The sequence below is a fragment of the Onychomys torridus genome, chromosome 13 (genome assembly GCF_903995425.1).
Source record: "Onychomys torridus chromosome 13, mOncTor1.1, whole genome shotgun sequence".
Lineage (NCBI taxonomy): Eukaryota > Metazoa > Chordata > Mammalia > Rodentia > Cricetidae > Onychomys > Onychomys torridus.
The window spans coordinates 2,553,038-2,575,061 of NC_050455.1; the positions used below are offsets into that span (position 1 = coordinate 2,553,038).

The 22,024-nt window shown below is 51.6% G+C and overlaps 1 protein-coding gene across 2 annotated transcripts in view; it reads left to right on the forward strand.

Annotated features, from left to right (window-relative positions):
• The first annotated feature begins 461 nt into the window (after window positions 1-461).
• The window catches only part of Cables1 (Cdk5 and Abl enzyme substrate 1), a 112,113-nt gene continuing 90,550 nt past the window's right edge, over window positions 462-22,024 (forward strand). For both annotated transcript variants that reach the window (XM_036204674.1, XM_036204675.1), the window contains exon 1: window positions 462-1,698. In XM_036204674.1, the coding sequence (XP_036060567.1) occupies window positions 983-1,698 (716 nt within the window). In that variant the 5' untranslated portion in view covers window positions 462-982. The remainder of the gene's footprint in view (window positions 1,699-22,024) is intronic.

Genomic DNA, 22,024 nt, shown 5'->3' on the forward strand with positions numbered 1-22,024 from the left:
TTTAGCTCGCCCAGATCTTCACAGAAAATGCAATACATTTTCGGGGACCAAATGAAAACCCTGCCTGTCTTTTGCTAAGAGCACCAGGGGTGTGTGTATAAATCAGCTGGATCATACAGAAGGTGCTCACACACCTAGGCAGCTAGGTTCCTTTATCCTTAATCTTGGCAGGCTCCCCCTGGGTCTGCGAAAGAGTGGGGCCACATCCCAGTGGTCAGCGACACTTTCGGTGGGAATGTCCACGTAGGCTGGTGTGCCCTCCCACGTAACTGTTAATAAGGACCGGCGTGTCCAGGTCCATGGGTAACGCCAGATTCGGTTACTAGGTCGCGGTGCAAAGGCTCCAGGTGATCGCCCCATAACTCTTCTGGGGCTGTAACCCAGGAGCTGTAGCTCACCCGGCTGTGGACACCCGCGATTCTCCGCCCGGGCGTACAGGAGTGACGTGATCGCCTCCAGCACCTGGCTTCCGCGCGCCCCAGGAACAGCTGGGACCGTGGAGAGCGGTCGGGCGAGCCCCGGCCCTGCCACGCGCCGGGCTCTGCCTTCCTCCTCCTCTTCCACCTCCTCCCCGCCGCTGCGGACTCCGCCTGCGGCTTTGTTTTCCTCCCAGGTCTCATTCCCCACACGTGATACCGTGTTATTGCAAAGAGCGCTTCGGAGCGCGAGCGCGGGGCGCGCGCACCTATAAATACGGCCGGCCGAGCCGGGAGCCCGCGATCGCGCGGCGCGCAGGGCCGCCAAGGCACGGGTGGGTCCCCGGCGCGGAGGGCGAGCTAGGCGCGCGTGAGTCCCAGCGGCGCCCGAGCGCCCAGGGCCCAGCATGGCCCGCCCGCGGGAGGGCAGGGCCGCCGCCTCGCACACCGCCCGCGCCCCGCGCCCTGCCCAGCCCGGGTCGCCGAGGCTCGCGGCCGCCGCTTAGCACTAGGCACCCGCCACTCGTTTCTCCGGCTCCGCGGAACTGACGCCGCAGACGGACACAATGGCGGCGGCGACCGCCACCGCGGGCACGGCCGCCTGCAGCAGCAGCAGCAGCAGCCGCGGCGGCACGGACGCGGCGGCCACCAGCGGGGTGCAGCCGCCGCCGCCTCCGGCGGCCACCGCTCAACCCGAGCCTCTCCGTAAGCCGCGCGTGGACCCGCGCCGCCGCCAGGCTGCCCTGTCCTTCCTCACCAACATTTCGCTGGACGGACGGCCGCCGCTGCAGGACGACGAGTGGGGCGGCGGCGAGGAGGGCGGCGCGACCAAACCGGGAGCGAGGGCTCGGCTCAGCCTGCTGGCCGCCGGCTGCAACGCGTTCTCGGCACCGGGCACCGCGGCCGCGCCGTGGACTGCCGGCTCTAGCCCTTGCCCGCTGCCGCCCTCCCTGGTCCACCGGGCGTCGGGCGAATCGCTGCCTCCCCGTTCAGCTCCAGCCGTCCCCGGTGCTCAGCTGCAGCTGCCGGACGGGCCGGGGGGCGCCGGACAGGAGGAGCTGGAGGAGGACGATGCCTTCACCAACGTGCAGGTGCCACTGGCCAGCTTCTTGGGCTCCGGGACCCCCGGGAGTGCGAGCGGCAGTCGGGGCCGCCTCAACTCGTTCACTCAGGGAATCCTGCCCATCGCCTTCTCCAGGCAGAACTCGCAGAACTACTGCGCCTTGGAGCAGCCAGGCCAGGGCGGTAGCACCAGCGCCTTGGAGCAGCTGCAGAGGTCCCGGTGAGTATTTTGGACGCCACGCGCGCCCTTTTTTGCAGTGTCCCTACGACAGGAACCCCACCGGGATCGCTTCCCCCTTCCTGCGCCTGGCTAGATCCCGGGCTCCTGGCGGGAATCCCAAACCACTAGGGCATTTGAAAAGGGGAAGAGGCCCAGGGAGTATGTGGTCACACGTGTGCATGAACCCGGCACTAGCAGAGCGGACGCACCATGCCCCTTCTTTGGCCAGGGAGTTGGAAGAAGCAGTTAAAAAGCTGCTCTCAAGCCTCCTGGTGCGAGAACACCAGCTTCCTGAAAACCGGTCCAGACCCGGAGGCGCGTCCCCAGCTCCAGGCGAGCGCTGCCGGGTGCAGTGGGTGGGGCCGGGGCAGGGCGGCGCTTGGGAGCCCCAACTAGTAGCGGACACGTGGGAACCCCTTTGGAAAGTTTGTGGATCCCGGGAAATCGTGTTTTCCTTTTGTTTTTCTAAGAAGTGGAAAGTTTTTGTGGCATTTCCTTGGTTCAGGCCTAGGGTGTGGGGGACAGAGAGGAAATACAGCCTGAGACTTCCATTCCTAGAAACACTGCCAAGAGTTAGAAGCTTGCTTGTGTGAGTTATCTGTGGGTTTGTGACATCTTAGCAAAAAAGTCAAACCTATTTAGTGGAGAAATAGCTGGAGTTCGTTGCCGTATGTTAGGGCAGTTGGCCTTGGTTGTATGTGGAATAGTGAGATACAGGTTGGGGAGGAAGCCCAATGGAGTAAGTAGGTCGGGCTCTACAGGCCTGTGGCATGAGTCCTTCCTAGCTAATAAAGCCTCCTAAGACATAGCATTCACTATCTTAGTTAACTAGCAATAACTTAGGGAACCAGAGGCTCTGTTTCCTTTAAGGGATGGGCCCTTGCCAACGTTCTGTGGCATCTAGGTAGGCAGAGAGACCGCCTCTGCTCCCGATGCTCTCCCGTGATGCCCCAGTGAAGGCTCATACTTGCACTGGCCTGAAAAAGAGGGTGGCCTGTTGGAAAACTTCCTTGCTTAATGGAATGAGAGAAGAGCCAGCTGGGCTCGTCTGGAAGTTTGCTGGCTCCCCAGTGTGGGAAGTCAGACCCGTGCTGCTGCCGCCCAGTAAGGCAAAGTGCACGTGGACCTTAGGCAGTGGGTGTGGGGTCTGGAGAGGCAGCCTCCCTTGCACCCATGCAATGTTCAAGTGACAGTCCTGCTGTGGCATTTCTTGTTAGAGCTGATGAGTGGATGGGCAGCCCTAGGCTAGCAGAACTGTTACCACTTGACATCATACCCTGACTCTTTGTGACTTCAGAGTCTGAGCCTAAGCCCAGAAGAGGGTTGTGAGTTGTCCTAAACCATTGTGATGCCTGGAGGGCAGATGTGCTGACAGCAGCTGTAATGGGATTACCCTCCACTCCTCCTCCAGGAAACTCATTTGGGAGGTGTGGAGCATAGAGCACTTCTGATCAAAGGACTTCCTGAGCTCACTTGCTAATCCTAGCCCTGGGAACATTTAGGGTGCCCTATTTACTTACTTACTTACTTATTTTCTAGACAAGGTTTCTCTGTAGCTCTGGCTGTCCTGGAACTCACTCTGTAGACCAGGCTGGCCTTGAACTCACTGATCCATCTACCTCTGCCTCCCGAGTGCTGGGATTAAAGACGTGTGCCACTACCAGCCGGCTAGGATTTCTTCTGTCCAAACACAACTCAGTATGTGCTAGTCTCAAAGATGTAGCCTTGTTTGACAGTCATACTGACCAAACTATTTCCGAATAGCTTGTATTTAGCAACTTGATAGGTATGCATTTTGGCAGTTCTTGATAGAGGTGGGCAGAGTGGAGGCTAAAATGAATTGAGAAAGGTCACTTTGTCTGAGGTGTGTTACTTTTATAATCTCTGAAGAGGACTTTCACCTGTCCACACTTACCTATGGCCCAGGAGGGGCCAGCCCTCTGCTGTTTCCTTGCCTTCCTGGTGTATGGGCTTTCTGAAGCCCAGTGGGGCTCCCTCTGTACACTGCTTTACAAAACTCCTGGGATGTGAGCTGCCAATCAGTTTGGACTTTCTGTGGATTCTTTCCTAGCTCTGTAAGAATTCTATGGAGCCTTGTTGACCCTGATTGTGGACTCCTTAGCCTTATGGAGAGCTGTTTCCACCCTGACCCATGTGAGTTCATGTCCAAGTTCCCTGGGTGATTCACAAGCACTGCCAGAGTGAATCTCAAATCCACTCTCTTTCTAGTGAATTTAAGCTTTTCTGTATTGAGCTTGTCGTGGATATATAGAAATCACAACTTCAAGAAAAAACTCCTTCTGGTTTCTTCCCTCTGGACTCTTGAGAGACTGAAGATGGAACCCAGGTCCTTAGGCATGCTAGGGAAGCCCTCCGCCACTCAGCTAGAACCCTGGTTCCTTTGGACTTTTCTAACACCAATTAGAATGAATTGCTTTGCTGTCTGTGTTTGAACTGCAGCAGAGAGGAGCATTTCTGTGTCCGGGCCTTAGGGTACATGCTCAGTAACCACAAATCCAGGTATTGGTCACCACCCGGTACACAGAAACTGGACATCAAAGGCTTTTGACCCCCACAGCTGCCCTGTGTGTGGATTCTTTCACAGAGGGGAGATTCCAGGGCTCAGAACTATTGAAGTGCTGTCTCAGACTGGCCCAGCCGTTGAGAGGCATACTGACCATGGCCTGGCTTGGGACTGGAGAGGAACCTGGCTCTTTGCCATCCAAATATGGCTCCTTCCCTTCTACCCCTCAGCCATATCACTGCCTTGCACACAGTAGGCCTGTTGCTAATTTTTGAGCTGCTGACTGTGACAATTGGTCTAGAACACAGCAGGCCAGTGGTTCCGTGTGATTCTGTGTCCCTTTTCTGATGGTCTGACGTTTTTCTTCTGTTTCATCCTCCACTTTTTCCCACTTCCTAGGCTCCATTCTGTTTGCAGGGCTTTCAGGATCCTGCCAGCCTTTGTGAAAGAGTCTCCATGCAGGTCTGAGGTTTCTGAGTTGGAAGCCACCAGCTGCCACTGAACTTCACACCCTGTCCTGTTTCCCCTCGCCAGGGCAGTGAGCCCCACGTGGGCAAGGTGTTAAAAGGCAAAGGGAACAGATTTTTGGAACATATTTTAAGGCTTATTTTACTTTTAAAACATCATTTCAGGCCACAGCTGGCTTCAGAAAGCCTTGGGAGCTCCTGCCTGGCAGACAGCCACCCAGCAGTGCAGTGTGGAGCTCAGGTGTGAGTGCCAGCCAGCCAGCCACAGGGCTGCAGTAACTGTACTGGGTAAAAATAGCACAGGCCTTTGCCTTTAGAACATCTGAGTGGAAGGAGCCCATATGATGAAGGACCCATGTCCTGGGTTGGAGAGCTAGGCCTACCATCATGGCTGTGTGACCCTGGGCAGATGAATCAACCCTTCTGAGGGACTGCTCGTGAGCTCTTTGGCCTGTCTTCCAAAGGTCGTGGCTGTAGTTAACTTTCTGAATGCTAAAATTTACTGAATATAGCCGGGCAGTGGTGGCGCGTGCCTTTAATCCCAGCACTCGGGAGGCAGTGCCAGGCGGATCTCTGTGAGTTCGAGGCCAGCCTGGTCTACAGCGTGAGATCCAGGACAGACACCAAAACAACACAGAGAAACCCTGTCTCGAAAAACAAAACAAAACAAAACAAATTACTAAATACTAAATGTGCTGTAGGGTCAGGGCTGTCAGATGTCAATGTGGTTAACAGGCCCTGGGGATCTATTCTTAAAAGGCAGGTAGTGTAGTAGGCCAGTTATAAAGGTGAATGCTGGAAGATCAGAGAAGCAGAACAAGCCACAGTTTCCTCACCTCGCCAGTTCCTCAGCTGGTCATGTTTCCTCAGACTGCAAGCTTCTGAGTCCTCATCCAGAAAGAATCTCAGCTGAACTGTGTTGCTCCAAAGCCTAAAAGCGTAACCACAAAAATGCGTAACTAGCCAAATGCTTCTAGTTTCTGGTTTTCACACCTTATACAATCTTTCTCTTTCTGCCTCCACTCCCTGGGATTAAAGGCGTGTGTCACCAAGCCTAGCTGTTTCCAATGTGGCCTTGAACTCACAGAGATCCGCCTGGCTCTGCCTCCCCGAGTGCTGGGATTAAAGGCATGTGCTACCACTGCCTATCCTCATGTTTAATATTGTGGCCATCCTGTTCTCTGACCCCAGATAAGTTTATTTCGGGGAACACACAATATTTCAGGGAACACAATACCACAAGGTAGTCCAGTCTTTTGTCTGTAATCCTGGCACTCAGGACCCTAAGGCAGGAGGATCAAGGCCAGCCTGGGCTACACATTGCCAAAAACAAAAGCTAGCTGTCCTTTCTGACCAACTAACCAGCCTTGGGATAAAGGGGAAGTTGCTGTGGAGGGAGGCTCTGTCCATGTCTGACAGCTTCCTAAAGTGAGGCTCAGGGGCTGAGCTCAGAGGTCACTAGCTCAAGATCACCCAGCCCTTCAGGGCAGAGCCCAGGCTCTTTGCTGATGGCTTCTCCTGGTCACTTACAGGCTTCTGCCTCCTCCGCCAGTGCTATTTCTCACATCAGTATAGAAACTTGGTAATCTCTGTAAAAACTGATCTCTGAGATTTTGTTGGAAAGAAAAAATGCAAAGGAGTTGAGAGCCAGAGCCTGGGAGGGGAAAGGTCATTTCCCCTAACTTTGTCACCTCCGTGCTTTGTGACTGATTTCCTCAGCGATCGGCAAACCCAGGTTACCTCTGAGCCATGTTTCTAGCAACAGGAGCCCCAGAATCCAGAGCTATGGTCTTAGCAGAGCCAGGCTCTAGGCAAGGTGCTTTCCAAAGACTGGCCACTGAGCTTTCCAGTGAGCTAAGGGACATTAGCAAACAGCCGTGGCCGATGTCAGTGGCATCTCAGGCCCACATAGTGTCTTAATGACAAAGTCTGTAGCATGTGTGAGCTGGAGAGGCTGAACAAACGGGAAGCCCAGTGTGTGCTCTCCAGGAGAGGTGTGGAAGCCACTTCCGGCTCTGCCGTGCCCACCCAGCAGCTAGCCCAGAATCTGCTAGTGCCTGTCCAGGCACCTCCATGGGGAGTTAGGTAAGGAGAGATGGCTAGTGACAGCGGGCATTCGAGGCAGAGTTAGGGGAAACAGTGTGAGCTGCTGACCTGACCTAGACCAGCTTTGAGAATCTTGGGCTCTCAGCCTGTTTCCTCATGGTAGTAAAGGCTTAGGATAAGTGAGCCTGCTTGTCCCTGTCTAAGGCCTGTGGCCTGCTGTGAAGGGCTAGGGTGTGTCTGGCTTGTGGGCATAGGATAATTAAACTGTGGAATTAGATGCAAAGCTGTGGTGAGTTTGTTTACAGACCTGCTTGGGAAACATGCATGGATGAGTGAGTGAGCAAGTGAGCGAACAACAGGGCTCCTTCGGTGTAGGGTAGACTTTTTATTTTATTTATTTATTTAGTTTTTTGAGAACGGTCTCAAGTAGCCCATACCAGCTTCCAACTTGCTTCGCAGCCAAGGATGGTCTTGAATTTCTGCCCTCCCGACTCCTGTCTTTTAAGTGCTGGGGTTATAGACAGGCATCACCTTCAGCTGTACACCTGAGAAACTGGAGGGTCACAGTGGACTTCAGACTTCAGGAGGCCATCCAAGCAGGAAGCCTTGGCCTGCCTGGGTGGCCGTTCCCAGCCAGCACCCTTCCCTCGTCAAGGAAGTGGGCTGTAGTAACCTTGACTGCCAAGGGGCCCATTTATAAAGTGCTTTTGTAGACATGGATTGCAGTCCTGCCAAGAGTACAGCAGGGGCCCAAGGTCACACAGCGGGCAGAGGACGACCTGGGGTACTTTGTTTATCTTCCAGGTATGTAGAAGAAACTCTAGTCATGGGTCTTGACATCCTGTCTTGTGTCTTCATTTAACAGAAGCTGACTATGATAGGCTTCAATTACAGCGCCCCACAGTACTGAACACAGGAGGTATAGACGTAAAAGGGCCCCTCTCTGTGTCCAGTGATACAGGTGGTGAACACATGACTTGGCGCTGTGATGAGTGGTAGGTGAGCTCTTGGTTTGAGCCGCCACAGGGCAGGGATGCTTTCACCCTCCCCATGTGAGTCCTGGGCCAGGACCTTAGACACAGTATTATTTAACACACAAGTAGCAAGTTATGAGGATCCGTTGAGTCCTGTTTATGACAATCCTGAGTGTATCAGTCCTGTTTTAAGGTGTAGAGAGGTTAAGTAACTTGCCGAGGTCCCTCAGTCCGTATGTTGGGACATGGTTTTAAGGTCTTCGGAATCTGCTGGTGCCTGCATACCTCTGACTCACAGAAGCTGACTTGATGACTGAAGACCATTGCTCACTCTGATTTCCTAAGTTAGAGTCCTACCCCTGTATCATCTAAGGAGGACCTCTGTGGCCAGAGGGAGAAAGTTTTCTGTGACCACAGGAGTGAAATCCCATCGGGTATCCACTTAGGATCCCCTCCTCAGATGGCTCCTGACCACTCTGCTGCCTCATTGTCACAATTGGGTGGGACCAGCCCTGCTTTCCACCCCTGCTGTCCTCCCTGGTCACACTCCCTCCTTCAAGAGGCCTTTGTTCTTTGTTTGAATGCTGTGTCTTCATAATGTCACACTGTCCCCAGACAGGGGTCAACAAGGTGTGGCCCACTGGCCTTTCATATATTGATTTCTTGGAAACAGCCACACCCACACATCTGTAGTCTTTATGGAGGTTTGCTAGGGTGACAGAGTTGTGACAAAGACTAGGTGACCAACAGAAGCCTCAGCTGTTTGTTCCCTGGCTTGGTCCAGCAAAATCATGGCATCCGTGGCCTGATGGGTGCTCAGTACCCAGAAGGTGTGTAATACCCCAGGCTGCCCATCATTGGCAGCTCTGTCCTTGATGACGTGTGTTCTTCTAAAGACCCCTTTCTTCTTTTGGGCCCATCATTCCTTCTTCCTGGGTAGGGGGACTCATCTAAGACCCACATCTGACCCTTGTATTTCTTATACAGTGGCCTTGGCTGACTCCTGGTTGCCGCTCCGCCACCCCACCCCATGCCATCACAGCCATGTCTGTAGGCTTTTCCCTGGGGAGAGTCTGGCACTGCCCACAGATTGTGACGTTGATCCATGTGTGTCTCTCACCCCATCCACTGACCTCTCTGGCTTGTCTGCTGTCAGGCACCCTTGGGTGGATCATCTGGGGCCAGGCCTTCTTTTTTGTGCCGAGTGACCACAGAACTAAAAACAAAGCCCAGTCCCTGGCAGCCTCATGGTGGCAGGAGGAAGGTCCGGGTTTGGTTTGACAGTGCTGGGGACAAACCTAGGGTCTGACTCTATGAGGCAAAACTCTAGCAGGTTTACCATTGGAAGCTACATTTTCCACCCAGCAGAGAAACTGGATCCTGGCAGCTGGCCAAGCCTCTTCCAAGTTGAGCTCATCCTTTCCTTCTGAGACCTTGTCTTCCCACTGCTTCCCCCAATTCCCAGGCCTTTTGTTTTTTCCTAGCTGTCACTCCAGCCCCAGCTTATTTGGTGGGGTAGGATACCTAACCACCTCCCCTTCTGTCCTGCAACCTGAAGGACCCATCCCAACCTTAGCTAGGTCCTGGGGTGAGTTGAGGCTGCTTGTGTTGGCTTGCATACCCCACCTCCTCCAGCGGGTGAGAAACAGGGACAGAGTAGAGTACTCTGTCTCTTTTATTGCTGTGTGTTCAAGCTTTATCTGTTCTTATTCCTGTGCGGTGGAGATTCTGCCCACTTTAGAGCTGAGGAGACTGAGGCTGGGTGATTTATGGAGGTTTGCTAAAACCCCTTAGCTGTAACGGTGGGCTGGGTTTGCCCAGGGGAAGTATTGACAGAGCTGATGTGCTCTGAGCTGGGTAGTAAACTGAACTCCTTGGGACAGGACTGTTAATACTGCAGGAACCCACCAGGCCCCTTTCCTAAGAGCTGGTGTGCCCTGGGGGCTGCCCCGTGAATACACGTTTGTGTTCTGGTTTTCCCCTGGGGGCTGTGCCAATGTCCACATCAAAGGAAGCACATGGAAAACCATTTTCTGAAGAATCTGCTAGGTAGCTAGCTGGGCCTAGTGGCGCATGCCTGCGATCCCGCACAGAGATGGAGGCAGGAGGACCAGCCAGGGTTCAAGACCAGCCTGTAGTACACAGCAAGACCCTACCTCAAAAACACTTCAGGGGAAAAAAGAATCTGCCATGGAGGTGATGCGATTGCTCCCCAGGATTACTGTTGTATTTTTCTCTTCCAAACACGGGGGCTGGCGGGGGGGGGGGGGGGGGGGATGTAGCCCAGTTGGCAGCACATTTGCCTAACACAGGAAGCCCTGGCTTGGTTCCCCAGCACCACAAAAGGAAACAAAAGCCAAACCAATCATATGAGTTTGGTCTGTGTAAATCTTAAAACAAAACTTTCAGAGCTAGAAAGATGGCTAGATGGTTAAGGGCATGTATTGCTCCTACAGAGGACCCGGCTCTCACATTGGACCAGTCTTAGCTGCCTGTAACTTCAGATCCTATCATCTAACACCCTCTTCTGGCTTCTTTGGGTACCTGCACCCCAACTATGCATACACTTAACTTAAAAATTGAAATGTATTTTAAAGCCCATAAAATCTTCTCAGACACTGAAGCCAGAATTCTGTGCCCAGCACTAGGCACTGTGGGAATCATGAACTCACTGGTAATTTTTCATTTATGGCTTTGTTTTGGGTTGGTTTTCTGAGACTTCCAGGAACATAACGTTGATCAGGATTTCCTAGCCCTACTCTGTGTGTGTAGTTTGGATAATTGCACACAGTTCATATTGAATGAGGTTGTCACTGGTGTGGTCTGGGGCTTATTGCTGCGTGTTTAACCACAGACATGAACATGAGAAGGCTCTAGGGCAGAGCCTTAGCACTTGGGGTATTATAGTGTATGGAGGAACTCAGTCTCACTCTTGTTTTAAAGGACTCCATGTCCTTTAGGAGATGGCGTCCATGACCGAGTTAAAAAATAAAACCAGCAAGTGTCTAGAATATATGCAAGGACCAAAGATCTGTTTGCCGACAACATCGATTTTTATTTTAAAACACTTTCCTCATTGACCCAATGATTAGTAACCCAAAATGTCTACTTTGTAATCAGAGGGAGGTCGGAGCCGTGAATGCTAGGAGATTGGCAAGATGGAGGAATTTTTCTGCCTAGGGTGAGTTAGATGGTGATCTCATGCTGAAGTTGAATGCAGTTTGCTTAGGATGCGCAGGGCAGGTGACAGTGACAGATGTGAGGTGGTAGTGGCCTTTGCTCTGTCTGGTGGATATCGTGAATATCCTTGTTTGGAGCTTACAGCTCACAAAGGGCCTCCATAGGTTTTTTTTTCTCATCAAGGCATTTAGAGGCCGCAGGGACACAGGTTCGAAAGTCACCACGAATGCTAATACTGTGGTGTCAAAATCTGTGGTTTCCAATTCTGGGAGTTTGTTGGGTTTCTTTTGTTGTTGTTGTTGTTGTTGTTTTGTTTTGTTTTGTTTTGTTTTGTTTTGTTTTTGAGCTGAGGATCGAACCCAGGGCCTTGTGCTTGCTAGGCAAGAGCTCTACCACTGAGCAAAATCCCCAACCCCAATTCTGGGAGTTTTAAAACATCCAGAAATGTACCCCTGGAGTCAGATCACTTAACAAAGGCATCTGTTATGCACTCCAGCACGTTCCCTGCATCCTGTTCCAAGTCCCCACAGAGATCTTCAGGCTGCACCTGCCAGTCAGTGTGGTAAAGGACAGTAGTGCTGCACCAGGGTTTGGGACTGTAGCCTGTCCATCAAGTGTGCCGATAGCACGTGATAACCTCCTGGGCAGGCCAGCAGGACCCTGAGTTGGAAGGAGTGGTGGAAATTTTTCCCAAGGACCTAAGAATGTCAGCTCCTCCCATGGGGAATGGGCACTGGCCCCTCTGCCTTCTCCTCCACTTCTCCATCACCACAGTGGGTGAAGGGGCAGAGAAGAGGAAGGATTAGCCATGGAGCCCCACGCCTCGGCCACTCAGCAGACCTCACCACCCCCAGTGTAGTCCCTCGTGTAGATTGGGGCTAATGATTTCTGTCCATGGGGGATGTGTTAGTTGTCCTGTTGCTGAGACTGGATATCTGTCAAGAGAACTGAAGGTGGATTATTTCAGATAACAGTGGGAAAGGGTTGAGGTCCCTCATGGCACGGGCAGCATGGTGGCTGGCCACGTGGCTTCTGCATCAGGAATCAGAAAGAGAAATGAATGCTGGTACTCGGCCACCTTCCATTTCCCTTTTCATTCAGTATGGGAATCTAGTCCCTGGGATGGAGCTGCCCACATTCAGGTGGGTCTTCCCTCCTCAGTGCACCCCAGGAAATGCCCTGGTAGACACAGCAGAGGTATGAAGAAACCAGTGTCTCCATTACATTGACCCTGTTGACAAACCATCACCAGGGTGATTGGGCTGGGCAGCTGAAACCTCTGTTTTAGCTGCACCCCACTAACCACCCCTGTGCTTCCCACTAGGAAGCACTTGAGAAGTTGGGTGAAGCCTGGGAAGGCTGTGGGGAGCTGGGGTTGTGGTATTGGGATAGCTAAGTCACTACCGTTTTATAATTCCCATGATAAGTCTTTTTGTATCCCCAATATAGCAAGACCCAATGCACCCCATTTGCCTCAGCACAGGGGAATGGTGAGGCCAGGTGCCACAGCCCGTCTTGCCTGTGTGTGTGGAGGGCAGTCAGGAGATGCCATGCCAGGAGGATCCCTCTTACCCCCACTGGGCACCCTCAGTGCAAGCCAGCTCCCACTTCTGCTCTCTCCCTTTGCAGGGTTCTTGCCTGTGGTCAGGTGCCGTCTCTTCAGCTTTCAGGGTCTAAGTGACATACCCGCTCCGGGGGAGGACAGTGTGGCCGTGACACATGGAGTCGAGTCCCTTGCTAGTCAGTGACTTGGCTGATCCCTGTTTCAGTATCCACTGTGCCCAGGTGTCTGAGCCAGGCCCGCTGGCTGTTCTAGAAGAGCAGCGGAGTCCTGTGGCCCCCAGGAAAACTGTTTATCCCTTTTGGAGTCAGAGTTGGCCTTTCAGGAAGATGAATTTGTGCATGTCCAGAATTTTCAGTCTTCACCTACTTTTCCCATTGTAGAGTTGAGAAGATTCATGTAGGCTCTGGAAATGTCTCCCTGAGGAGGTCTGGGGAGGGGATGGTGGAGTTCAGGGAAAGGGGAGGTCTGAATGCAATGGTAGCCCGGAAACACCTTGACTGTTGCAGCACATGATACCTCTTTCTCACTCTGAATACTGTCCTCTGGGCACGACCTGGCCGTTACTGTGGAAATCAGAGGGGCTGTGAGTACCCAGTGGGAGTGAGTACCCAGTGAGAGTACCCAGTGGGAGTGAGTACCCAGTGGGAGTGAGTACCCTGTGGGAGTGAGTACCCAGTGGGAGTACCCAGTGGGAGTGAGTACCCTGTGGGAGTACCCAGTGAGAGTGAGTACCCAGTGAGAGTACCCAGTGGGAGTGAGTACCCAGTGAGAGTACCCAGTGGGAGTGAGTACCCAGTGAGAGTACCCAGTGGGAGTGAGTACCCAGTGAGAGTACCCAGTGGGAGTGAGTACCCAGTGGGAGTGAGTACCCAGTGAGAGTACCCAGTGGGAGTGAGTACCCTGTGGGAGTACCCAGTGAGAGTGAGTACCCAGTGGGAGGGAGTACCCAGTGGGAGGGAGTACCCAATGGGAGTACCAATGTGAGTACCCAGTGGGAGTACCCAGTGGGAGTACCCAGTGGGAGTGAGTACCCAGTGGGAGTGAGTACCCAGTGGGAGTACCCTGTGTGAATGAGTACCCAGTAAGAATACCCAGTGAGACCCTCACAGAATGGCCTATAACCATTGCCTCATAAAGGAGCCGGGAGAAGGGCATCAGACCCTTCACTAGGATAGCGTGCAGCCTCTTGCCCTCCTGCCCTGATTCCGAGTTGTATGTACTTCTGCCCCAGCTGCACGTGGGCTCAGGAGACCAAGAGGGCAAGGTTAACTGGAGTAGGAGAACTCCAGTGAGACAGTGTGTACGAGTTGTCATGGGCTGAGGTGGGAGCCACTGGCAGTCTTGGAGATGATTGACCTGTGAGCCGGGCCTACAGAACATCTGTCATACCATGGTGGGTACCTGGCATTGCCACCCACTGGATGATCTCTTAGGGAGAGTGAGTCTCCCTTCAGAGGGAGCAGGGGCTCTTGTGAGCAGGAACAGGTATGATGGGCTTTTCAGAGATGTACCTGTGAGTCGCACAAATAAACACCTAGCTCGACTTGGATGGGATTGTCCCTTGGTCTTTCAATGCCCTCTCTGTCTGGGATGGACAGACAGACTCCAGGAAGAGCCCACAACAGTCACCTGCTTTTGTGGCACCTAGGCTTTGCTCTTGTAGAGTGTACTTGGATGAACAGCATCCCCGTCCCCTCCCTGTGCCCACTTGGCATTGCAGAATGACCTCTTGGAAATGGAATGAAAAATGAAATAAAAGGAGGAGGATGTGACCTCTCCCACAGTGTGGAGACTTTTATTATACATGGAAGGGAGACAGCAGGCAGAGAGAAGTCCGAGCAGACTAAACAGGACGTGAGAGGGGAGAGGGGGAGGGAGAGCAGGCGAGGAGCCGGAGACCGAGAGGTGGCCTGGGTCAAGAGGCCTAGAGAGTGCAGGGCAGACAAAAGGACCAGGTAACCAGAATGGCTGGATTATAGGGAAGGGCAGCTGGGGGAAGGCAGCCCAACCCTGGGCTGGAGAGTTCAGGGTAGAGAGTAGGGTATGCCAGCCAAACCCTGTAACAGGTAGGGTCTGAGGGATGCTGGGAAAACCTGACCCCAGGTCTGCTTGTTCTGTTATATAGGCACCTCAGTTAGCTGTTGTCTGGATTTGAGACCTAGCAGAAATGATGTTATAGTTGTGATTGGTTAAGATGAGGTTTTATCGAACCAGGGTATCTCCAAATGCAATGATGGTAACTTCCTAAGGTCATGTGAGCATGTAGAACAAGGAGACAGACAGGTTGGCATGATGTGTCTAGCGTGGTCAGAGAATGTTAAAGGATGCCAACAACATTGGGAGCTGGAGGACAAACCTCCCTAGAGTGCCAGAACTGCCCTACCCCACCTTGAGTTTAGACTTTCGTCTTCAGAACTTAGTTGTCAGAGCGGCTAAGGTCAAAGTCAGCTAGGATCCAGTTCTCACATGGATGTACCAGCCTAGAGGATGGATGGACGTTCTGTTTCTAAGTAAGCTTTCTGTTGCTATAACAAATAGCTGAGGTGACCTCTGTGGGGAGGTTGGCTCATTGTTTGGGAAGTTGTAGGCCATGATCTTTTAGGCCACTGATAGGCAGGACTATCACAGTAAGAACCTGTGATAGCACAGGAAACAAGAGGAGAGAGACTGGGCTTCTACAGTGCCCTGACGACGTATTCCCAGATGACCCAGCGGCAGCCTTTCAGTAACCAGGGCATAGGCCTTTAACATCATGGCCCTTGAGGGACACTCCAGATCTGAATTACCAAAATTAGGGGAAAGGAGACTGCTTGGCGAGGCTGTGGGATTTAATGGGGTGGGAAGTGGAATCTAAACTCCAGTCTGGATATTGACGTTTTTGCTCAAATCTTTGGCAGGCCTTAGAGCAGTAATTCTCTGAACATGTTCCCTAACAGTGCCCTTTGGGACAGGTGTAGGAGGCATGGAGGTCTTTGTGCTCACAGAGAAGCACTGGGGAGAACCTGGACTGTTAAGCACCTGGGGTTGTTCCTTCAAGGGAAGGAATGCAATACCCATTGCCCCCCTAGAAGTCTGGGGGTGGACACAGTTACCAGCCTGGTGCCCTTTTCCTATCTGTGTGGCTAATGACTTTTCCAGTACCAGGATCCCCACTCCCCTTATCAAAAATTTGGTTTTCTTAGTCAGTTTATAGACCCTGTCTTTATGGACTTACAAAGAGTTTCCATGTAGTTGAATCTGATCTGTATTTGGCTTACTTTGTTCCTTGAGATTTATGGATGCTTTGTTGTTCATGCGGGATTGAGTTAACCGTCACCAGAACGGTTTTCACTGTATTGTGCTGGGCTTAAATATGCCTAAAATAAACCACCTGGGGCCAGACCCCTGGAGTTTGAACCAGCACCAGCTACTGAGTTGTGATGAGCCAAACTGCCTTCTTGCCTCCTGAGGCTTATCTCTCTACAGCCTTTTAAGGCCGCAGAGCCCCCCACAGATGTGGCCAGAGCTTGGTGCTTTAATTATGAGACACTTGGATTATATGAAAGCCTGCATTCTTTTGCAAGTCAGTTGAAGTAATGTCAGCCCTGCTGGTGTCGGAGTGGTGTGGGAAGGGAGGCCAGTCCACTGCCCTACTCACACTCTTGCTGCCCTTCTGAGGCCAGCTGTGTAGCTGGTGGGTTTCTGATGAGTTTTCTCACCTCAGCTTCCTGCCTCCTATCCGGTTCTCCGCTCCTGCCTTGCAGGCTCAAGTCTTTCTGCTGCAGACAGGCATGCAGACAGGCATGCAGGCAGACATGCAGACAGGCATGCAGACAGACATGCAGACAGACATGCAGACAGACATGCAGACAGACATGCAGACAGATATGCAGACAGGCATGCAGACAGGCATGCAGACAGACTTGAAGGCTTTCTGCTTTGTGCCAAGCCTTGGGGTTCTGCTCTCCCCACACATCGTAGCCACTAGTATGGGCAGAAGAAGGGCACTCATAAAACTGCCAGTAACGTGTACTCTGGAGGCTGCTGTGGAGGGATTCCTGTTAGACATGGTTGCAGGAAAGCTGCCTCTGAGGAAGATAAGAAGCAATGAGAGCCATCTAAAGCTGGCCATGGTGGTAGGCTCCTGTAACCCTGCATGTCAAAGGCTGAGGCAAGAGGATTGCCAGTTTGAGGCCAGCCTGGGATACATAGCAAGACTCTGTCTAAAGAACAAAAATCCCGTTACACACAAACCAAAGAGGAAAAGCCACCTGAAGATGGGATGAAGGGTCTAGGCATTGAGGACCACATGTTCTGGGTCCATGAGGCATGTTTAAAGAAGAAAATGGGGGTAGTGGGAACATAGGGAACTTGGGGAGTGAAGAAGAAGAGTTGGGTGGGTAGCATCTATACTGAATAGAAACCACTTACACCTGGAGACACAGTGGCCTGGGCTGAGGCAGAGGTTAGAGAGGCTTGCTGAGTTCAAGGTACAAGCTTGATTGATAGGCAGATGTCAATCGAATGGACTGTCAGCACTGAGCTGCTATGTGAACAACCTTGTGAATAGTCAGAGGGCAAATAGAAGTTTTTTGGTGTAGCACGAATCTTAGAAGGTCTTATTAATAAAAAACAAACCTGGAGCCAGGTATTGGGGTGAATGCTGGAAGATCAGAGAAGCAGAACCAGCCACAGCCACCACCTTGCCAATACCTCAGCCAATCCTGTTTCCTCAGACTGGATGCCTTTCAGCTGAACTGTGCTGCTCAAAAGCCTAAAAGCTTAACCAGCTTAGTTCCTGGTTTTCACGCCTTATGTACCTTTCTGCTTTCTGCCATTACTTCCTGGGTTTCAAGGCTCATTTCCTGGGATTAAAGGTGTGAGTCACCATGCCTGGCTGTTTCCAGTGTGGCTTTAAACTCACAGAGATCCAGATGGATCTGTGTCTATCTAGTGGCTATTCTGTTCTCTGACCCCAGATAAGTTTATTAGGATGCACAATATATTGGGGGACACAATATATCACCACATGTAGGCACGGGGCTGGAGAGATGGTTCAGCAGTTAAGAGCACTGACTGTTCTTCCAGAGGATCTGGGTTTAATTCCTAGCACCCACATGGCAGTGCACAACTGTAATTCCAGTTCTAGGGGACTCAATATCCTCACACAGACATACATGCAGGCAAAACACCAATGAATATAAAATAAAAATAAATAAATTATTTTTTAAAAAAGGTTGTAGGCATAATACATGTTACGGACAGAATGGTACCGTCCCTGTTAGCCTTCGATTAAAAACCATGCTGGTGTGTCAAGGAAGGCTGGCCTCTGGGAGTGACTGCTGAGTTAAGGTCTGAGGACAGACAGGGGGACAGATAGAGGAGGAGACAGGGCGGGGTGATTGGGATACAGGAGAAGCACTGGATGCTGAGTGACTGGGATGGTTCAGGTAGACAGGAGAAGCCATTATGCGTGTATATATTAGAGACTGGAGGACTCGCAGGCAGCAGAAGCCAGTATGCACATAGTGGGATCAAAGTGTTCATAGGAACCAGGGTGGACAGATTGGGGTAGACGCTAGAGAGTGGACTTCAGTAGTTCAGATGCAGATGTTGGCCACATAAACCCCATGGTCATGATGGAGGAAATAAGCAAATTGGACAGAGACACGGGGTGGGGGGGTCGATAGGATGGGCTTGGAGATTGGGGTACAGGGAAGAAGGGAAGGCTTCTTCCGGCGTTTGGCTCTCTCCCTGTTTTATTGGTAATGCTGCATAACAATGCCATGCTTATTGAACATTCACTTCATGAGCTTATAGGGCCCTGCGAATGTTCAGTAAGCATGGAATTATGCAAAGCCACCAATCCAACAAGGGAAAGGAGCAACTCCCATGCCTAGTATTGAGACCTCTCCACCTGCCTCTCAGACTCAGAGCGCAGTCTGCTTTGTCCTGGGTCTGTGGCTCGGCAAGTCCCTTAAACTCAGTCTGTGAATGGAGAGATCCCACTTAGTGAGTGGATACTCCTGTAGTGAGATTGAAGCCCACACCCAATGATCATGACCTCTGTGAGGCACATGGGGGTAATCCTCACCAAGTCTGACATGGTTACAGAGGCCAAATGCCCTCCTGAGTTTCTGCAGATTTTATGGGGGCCAATGTCATCACATCAGTGGTGGAGCTGATCTAGCTGGAGTTTGATTTTTCTCCCCAAGTCCCTAACCCCTGACCCCAAAGGCCTTGCATTCCCCCTCTGCACTGTTACCATTTGACAAGGTTAACATTTTATCTAAGTGAGTTTGGGGCTCTGCTTTAGGATCTAGGTGTCCAACACATTCTTTTTTTTTTTTTTTCTTTTGGTTTTTCGAGACAGCGTTTCTCTGTGTAGCTTTGGAGCGGTCCTGGATGAGTTCTCACTCTGTAGCCCAGGCTGGCCTTGAACTCACAGAGATCCGCCTGCCTCTGCCTCCCGAGTGCTGGGATTAAAGGCATGCGTCACCACCCTGGATTCTTAACACTGTCCTAAGAATATACACTTGTCACTCCACAACTTGTTGTTGGATGACGTCCTGGAAGCTGCCTTGCCTCTGAGGGTAAGGAGGGCGCATTTTACAGATTGACCTCTTTGCTTCAGACATAGGTGTTTCATGCGGGCCAGGGGGATTGCAAGCATCAGGAATGATCTGTCATTCTAGCTATCCTGTAGGCCTTACTTTAGAGAGAGAATTTAGTCTGCATAGCTCAGTGAAGAGGTGCAACATTCAAAATGCTTAACTTTAGCTCTTTGAAGCCAGGAAAAGAAAAGTCAGGACTGAAATACAAGGAGATGATTGGGATACGTACAGGCTGGTGGAATCTGGCTCACGAGGAAATATTTACATGAGAGATCAGCATTGATTTTTTTTTAATTGTCATAAATTGGTATCAGATGCCTGCTTTTCAGACAGACTCCCCAGCTGATGTAGACTCCCAGGACAGCAGCAAGTCACTTTGCCGGTACTTTCTGCTGCTTTGCTGCTGTTGTTTTCGAAGGGAAAAGAATGCCTACTACACACCTACAGTGCACTTTTGTGAATGGCCTTTAACAGATGACGCCCCAGGGGGGAGTCTCCAGTTTCTTTTTATAACCCTGGCAGAAGTGATGGATGGCATCTCTCCCTCAAACTGGGAGTTAGTTCAGCCTGGGGTAGCCATGTCCGACCCTGGTCACTCCATTTCCATCGTCCTTCAACCTCAGGGCACAGGAGAAACACAGAGTGCTTCTGTCTGGGTCTTTAGGGCCCCTTGTGGGCTACATGTGGCAGGATCCCAGGATCATATTTTGGTTGAGTGCATTTTCCCTATGGTTGAAAACAGTGGTTTTTCGTTTTGAGCCTCCTCGGTTTTAGTCTCAACAGTGTTTTCTTAGGCTGCAGGCAGTTTTTCTTGCTGAATGTAAACGCCTTATAAAATAAGACTGGAAGGTCCTTATTTTAGGACCTGACATCAAAATTTCCTAACATTTCCTTAAGGCCTGGAACAGTTTCTCAGCGGGGCGACCACGTGCCTGTGTGAGCTAGTTTTCATTATGGTTGTCGAGGGTCATCTGGGTAAAGTGGCGTCTGTTCTGGTTTTAATGCTGGGGTGCCGTCGGACTTTGAGAATCTGGGGCTCAGCCTGGAAAAGTGAAATGCACGTGAGGATGTGGTTGGAGGGTGGTGTGCTGGCCCTTCACTAGTGCATTAGTTCCTAACGCAGAGAGGGTTTCTCTTGCTCTTTGAAAACACTGTCTAAAAAGGGTTCATTTCACCTTACAGCTTGTAAGCCCATCACCGAGGGGCGCCAGGGGCCATGGAGGAGTGCCTCTTATTGGCCTGCTCTCATGGCTTGCTCAGCACCTGGGGCCACCAGCCCAGGAGGGGCACCTCCCACAGTGAGCTGGACTCTCCCCCAGCAATCATTAAACCAGAAGACTCAGCACAGGGTTGCCCACAGGCCAGTCTGGTGGGAGGATGTTTTCAATGGCGGGCCCTCTGCCAAAAGGACTCGAGGTTGTGTCAAACCAAAAAACACAGTTACTTTTCTCACAGCTGTGGCAAAATGCCCAAGAAAGCAGTTTGGTGGTGGGGGCGGGGGAGTGGGTGTGGGTGTGGCGGGGTGGGTGGCTATTTGGGTTTCCAGTATGAGGAGTGACATTCCAGCATGGTGGGAGACAATGGCAGAAGCATCAGACAGATGCTCACACTGTCTGTGAGCCAGCCTGCTTGGAGTCTGGGATCCCATGAAGAGGTGTCTCCCACAGCCAGGGTGGGCTTTCCCTCCTCTCTGGAAACACCCTAATACAAACATCCAGAGGTGTTCTTCCCTGTGGCTAAGTCAGTGAACAGTGAATTAATTGTCACATCTGGGCCGTGGTGCAGCCCATGGCCAGCCTGGGGACTCTCACACAGGGACACATAATGAGAGAGGATGAGGCGGCTCAGCTCTACACTTCTGCTGACATTGGCCAAAGGTTTCCCAGCTGTGGGCAGCGGGCACCGATGCTGTGTGAAGTCCTTTTGGAGCCCGGTCGCTGCCCATCAGTGTCTGTGCTGTGTCTTCCTTCACAGCTACCTGTAAAAAACACCTTTCCAGAATAAAAGTCTTGCTGACGATGCATTCTCAATGCTCTTAATGTTTGGTTTGTGTGTGTGTGTGTGTGTGTGTGTGTGTGTGTGTGTGTGTGTGTGTGGTTTGTTTTTTAACAGTTATTGAAAATACTTGAGTTAGGGAATCTTGAGAGCCTCTGGTCACACTTCCGTTATTCGTTCTGCACATAACCTTGTTCTCCATGTGTTTAAGGACACCTGATTTAGGGTTGGGGATTTAGCTCAGTGGTAGAGCGCTTGCCTAGCAAGGGCGAGGCCCTGGGTTCGATCCTCAGCTTAAAAAAAAAAAAAGGTACCTGATTTAATACATGCTGTTGATGTATCCCTGAGTCCACATGTGACGGCCTGTGACTCAAGCCTAAATGGAGGGTGTCGTACATGTTTTGTCCCCAGGCATATCACAGCTTCCCCCTGGTTGGGGACACTAAACTACACATTGGCTCTATGGTTTGGACCATTTTAAACAGTGAAATTATGACAGAATACACAAAATTGAAAAAAAAAAAAAAACAAACGACTGCATTATAAAGTGCAGGGGAAGGATGGGTCCTTGCTGGCAGATAAGGAAGTCGTGGTACCGTGTGCACTCAGTCAGCCCTTCAGGTGCTCTGTGTGACTCACTGACTGCAACTCCGCCTGTGCTCATTCCTGTCAAGAGCAGGATGTGGGTTTGATGTGGGGTTAGTAGATGGGCTATAGTTGTAAATATACTTGGGTTTTGTGCTATCCCATCAGTTTACTTGGTGCTTGGGACCAAAACAAGGGCACCGTGCTTCCTACATACCCAATCCCTAGGATGTGTGGATAGTGAGGACTCCATTCTGTTCAGGCACTTGCTGTGTTTCCAGGGACGAGGGCTAGAAAAAGTCTGTTCCTTTTACAAGTCAGCCTCATCTAATGTCCTGCGATCCTCACCAGCCCCTGAAGGAGTGAGGGCTGGCTAGCCTCATCTAATGTCCTGTGAT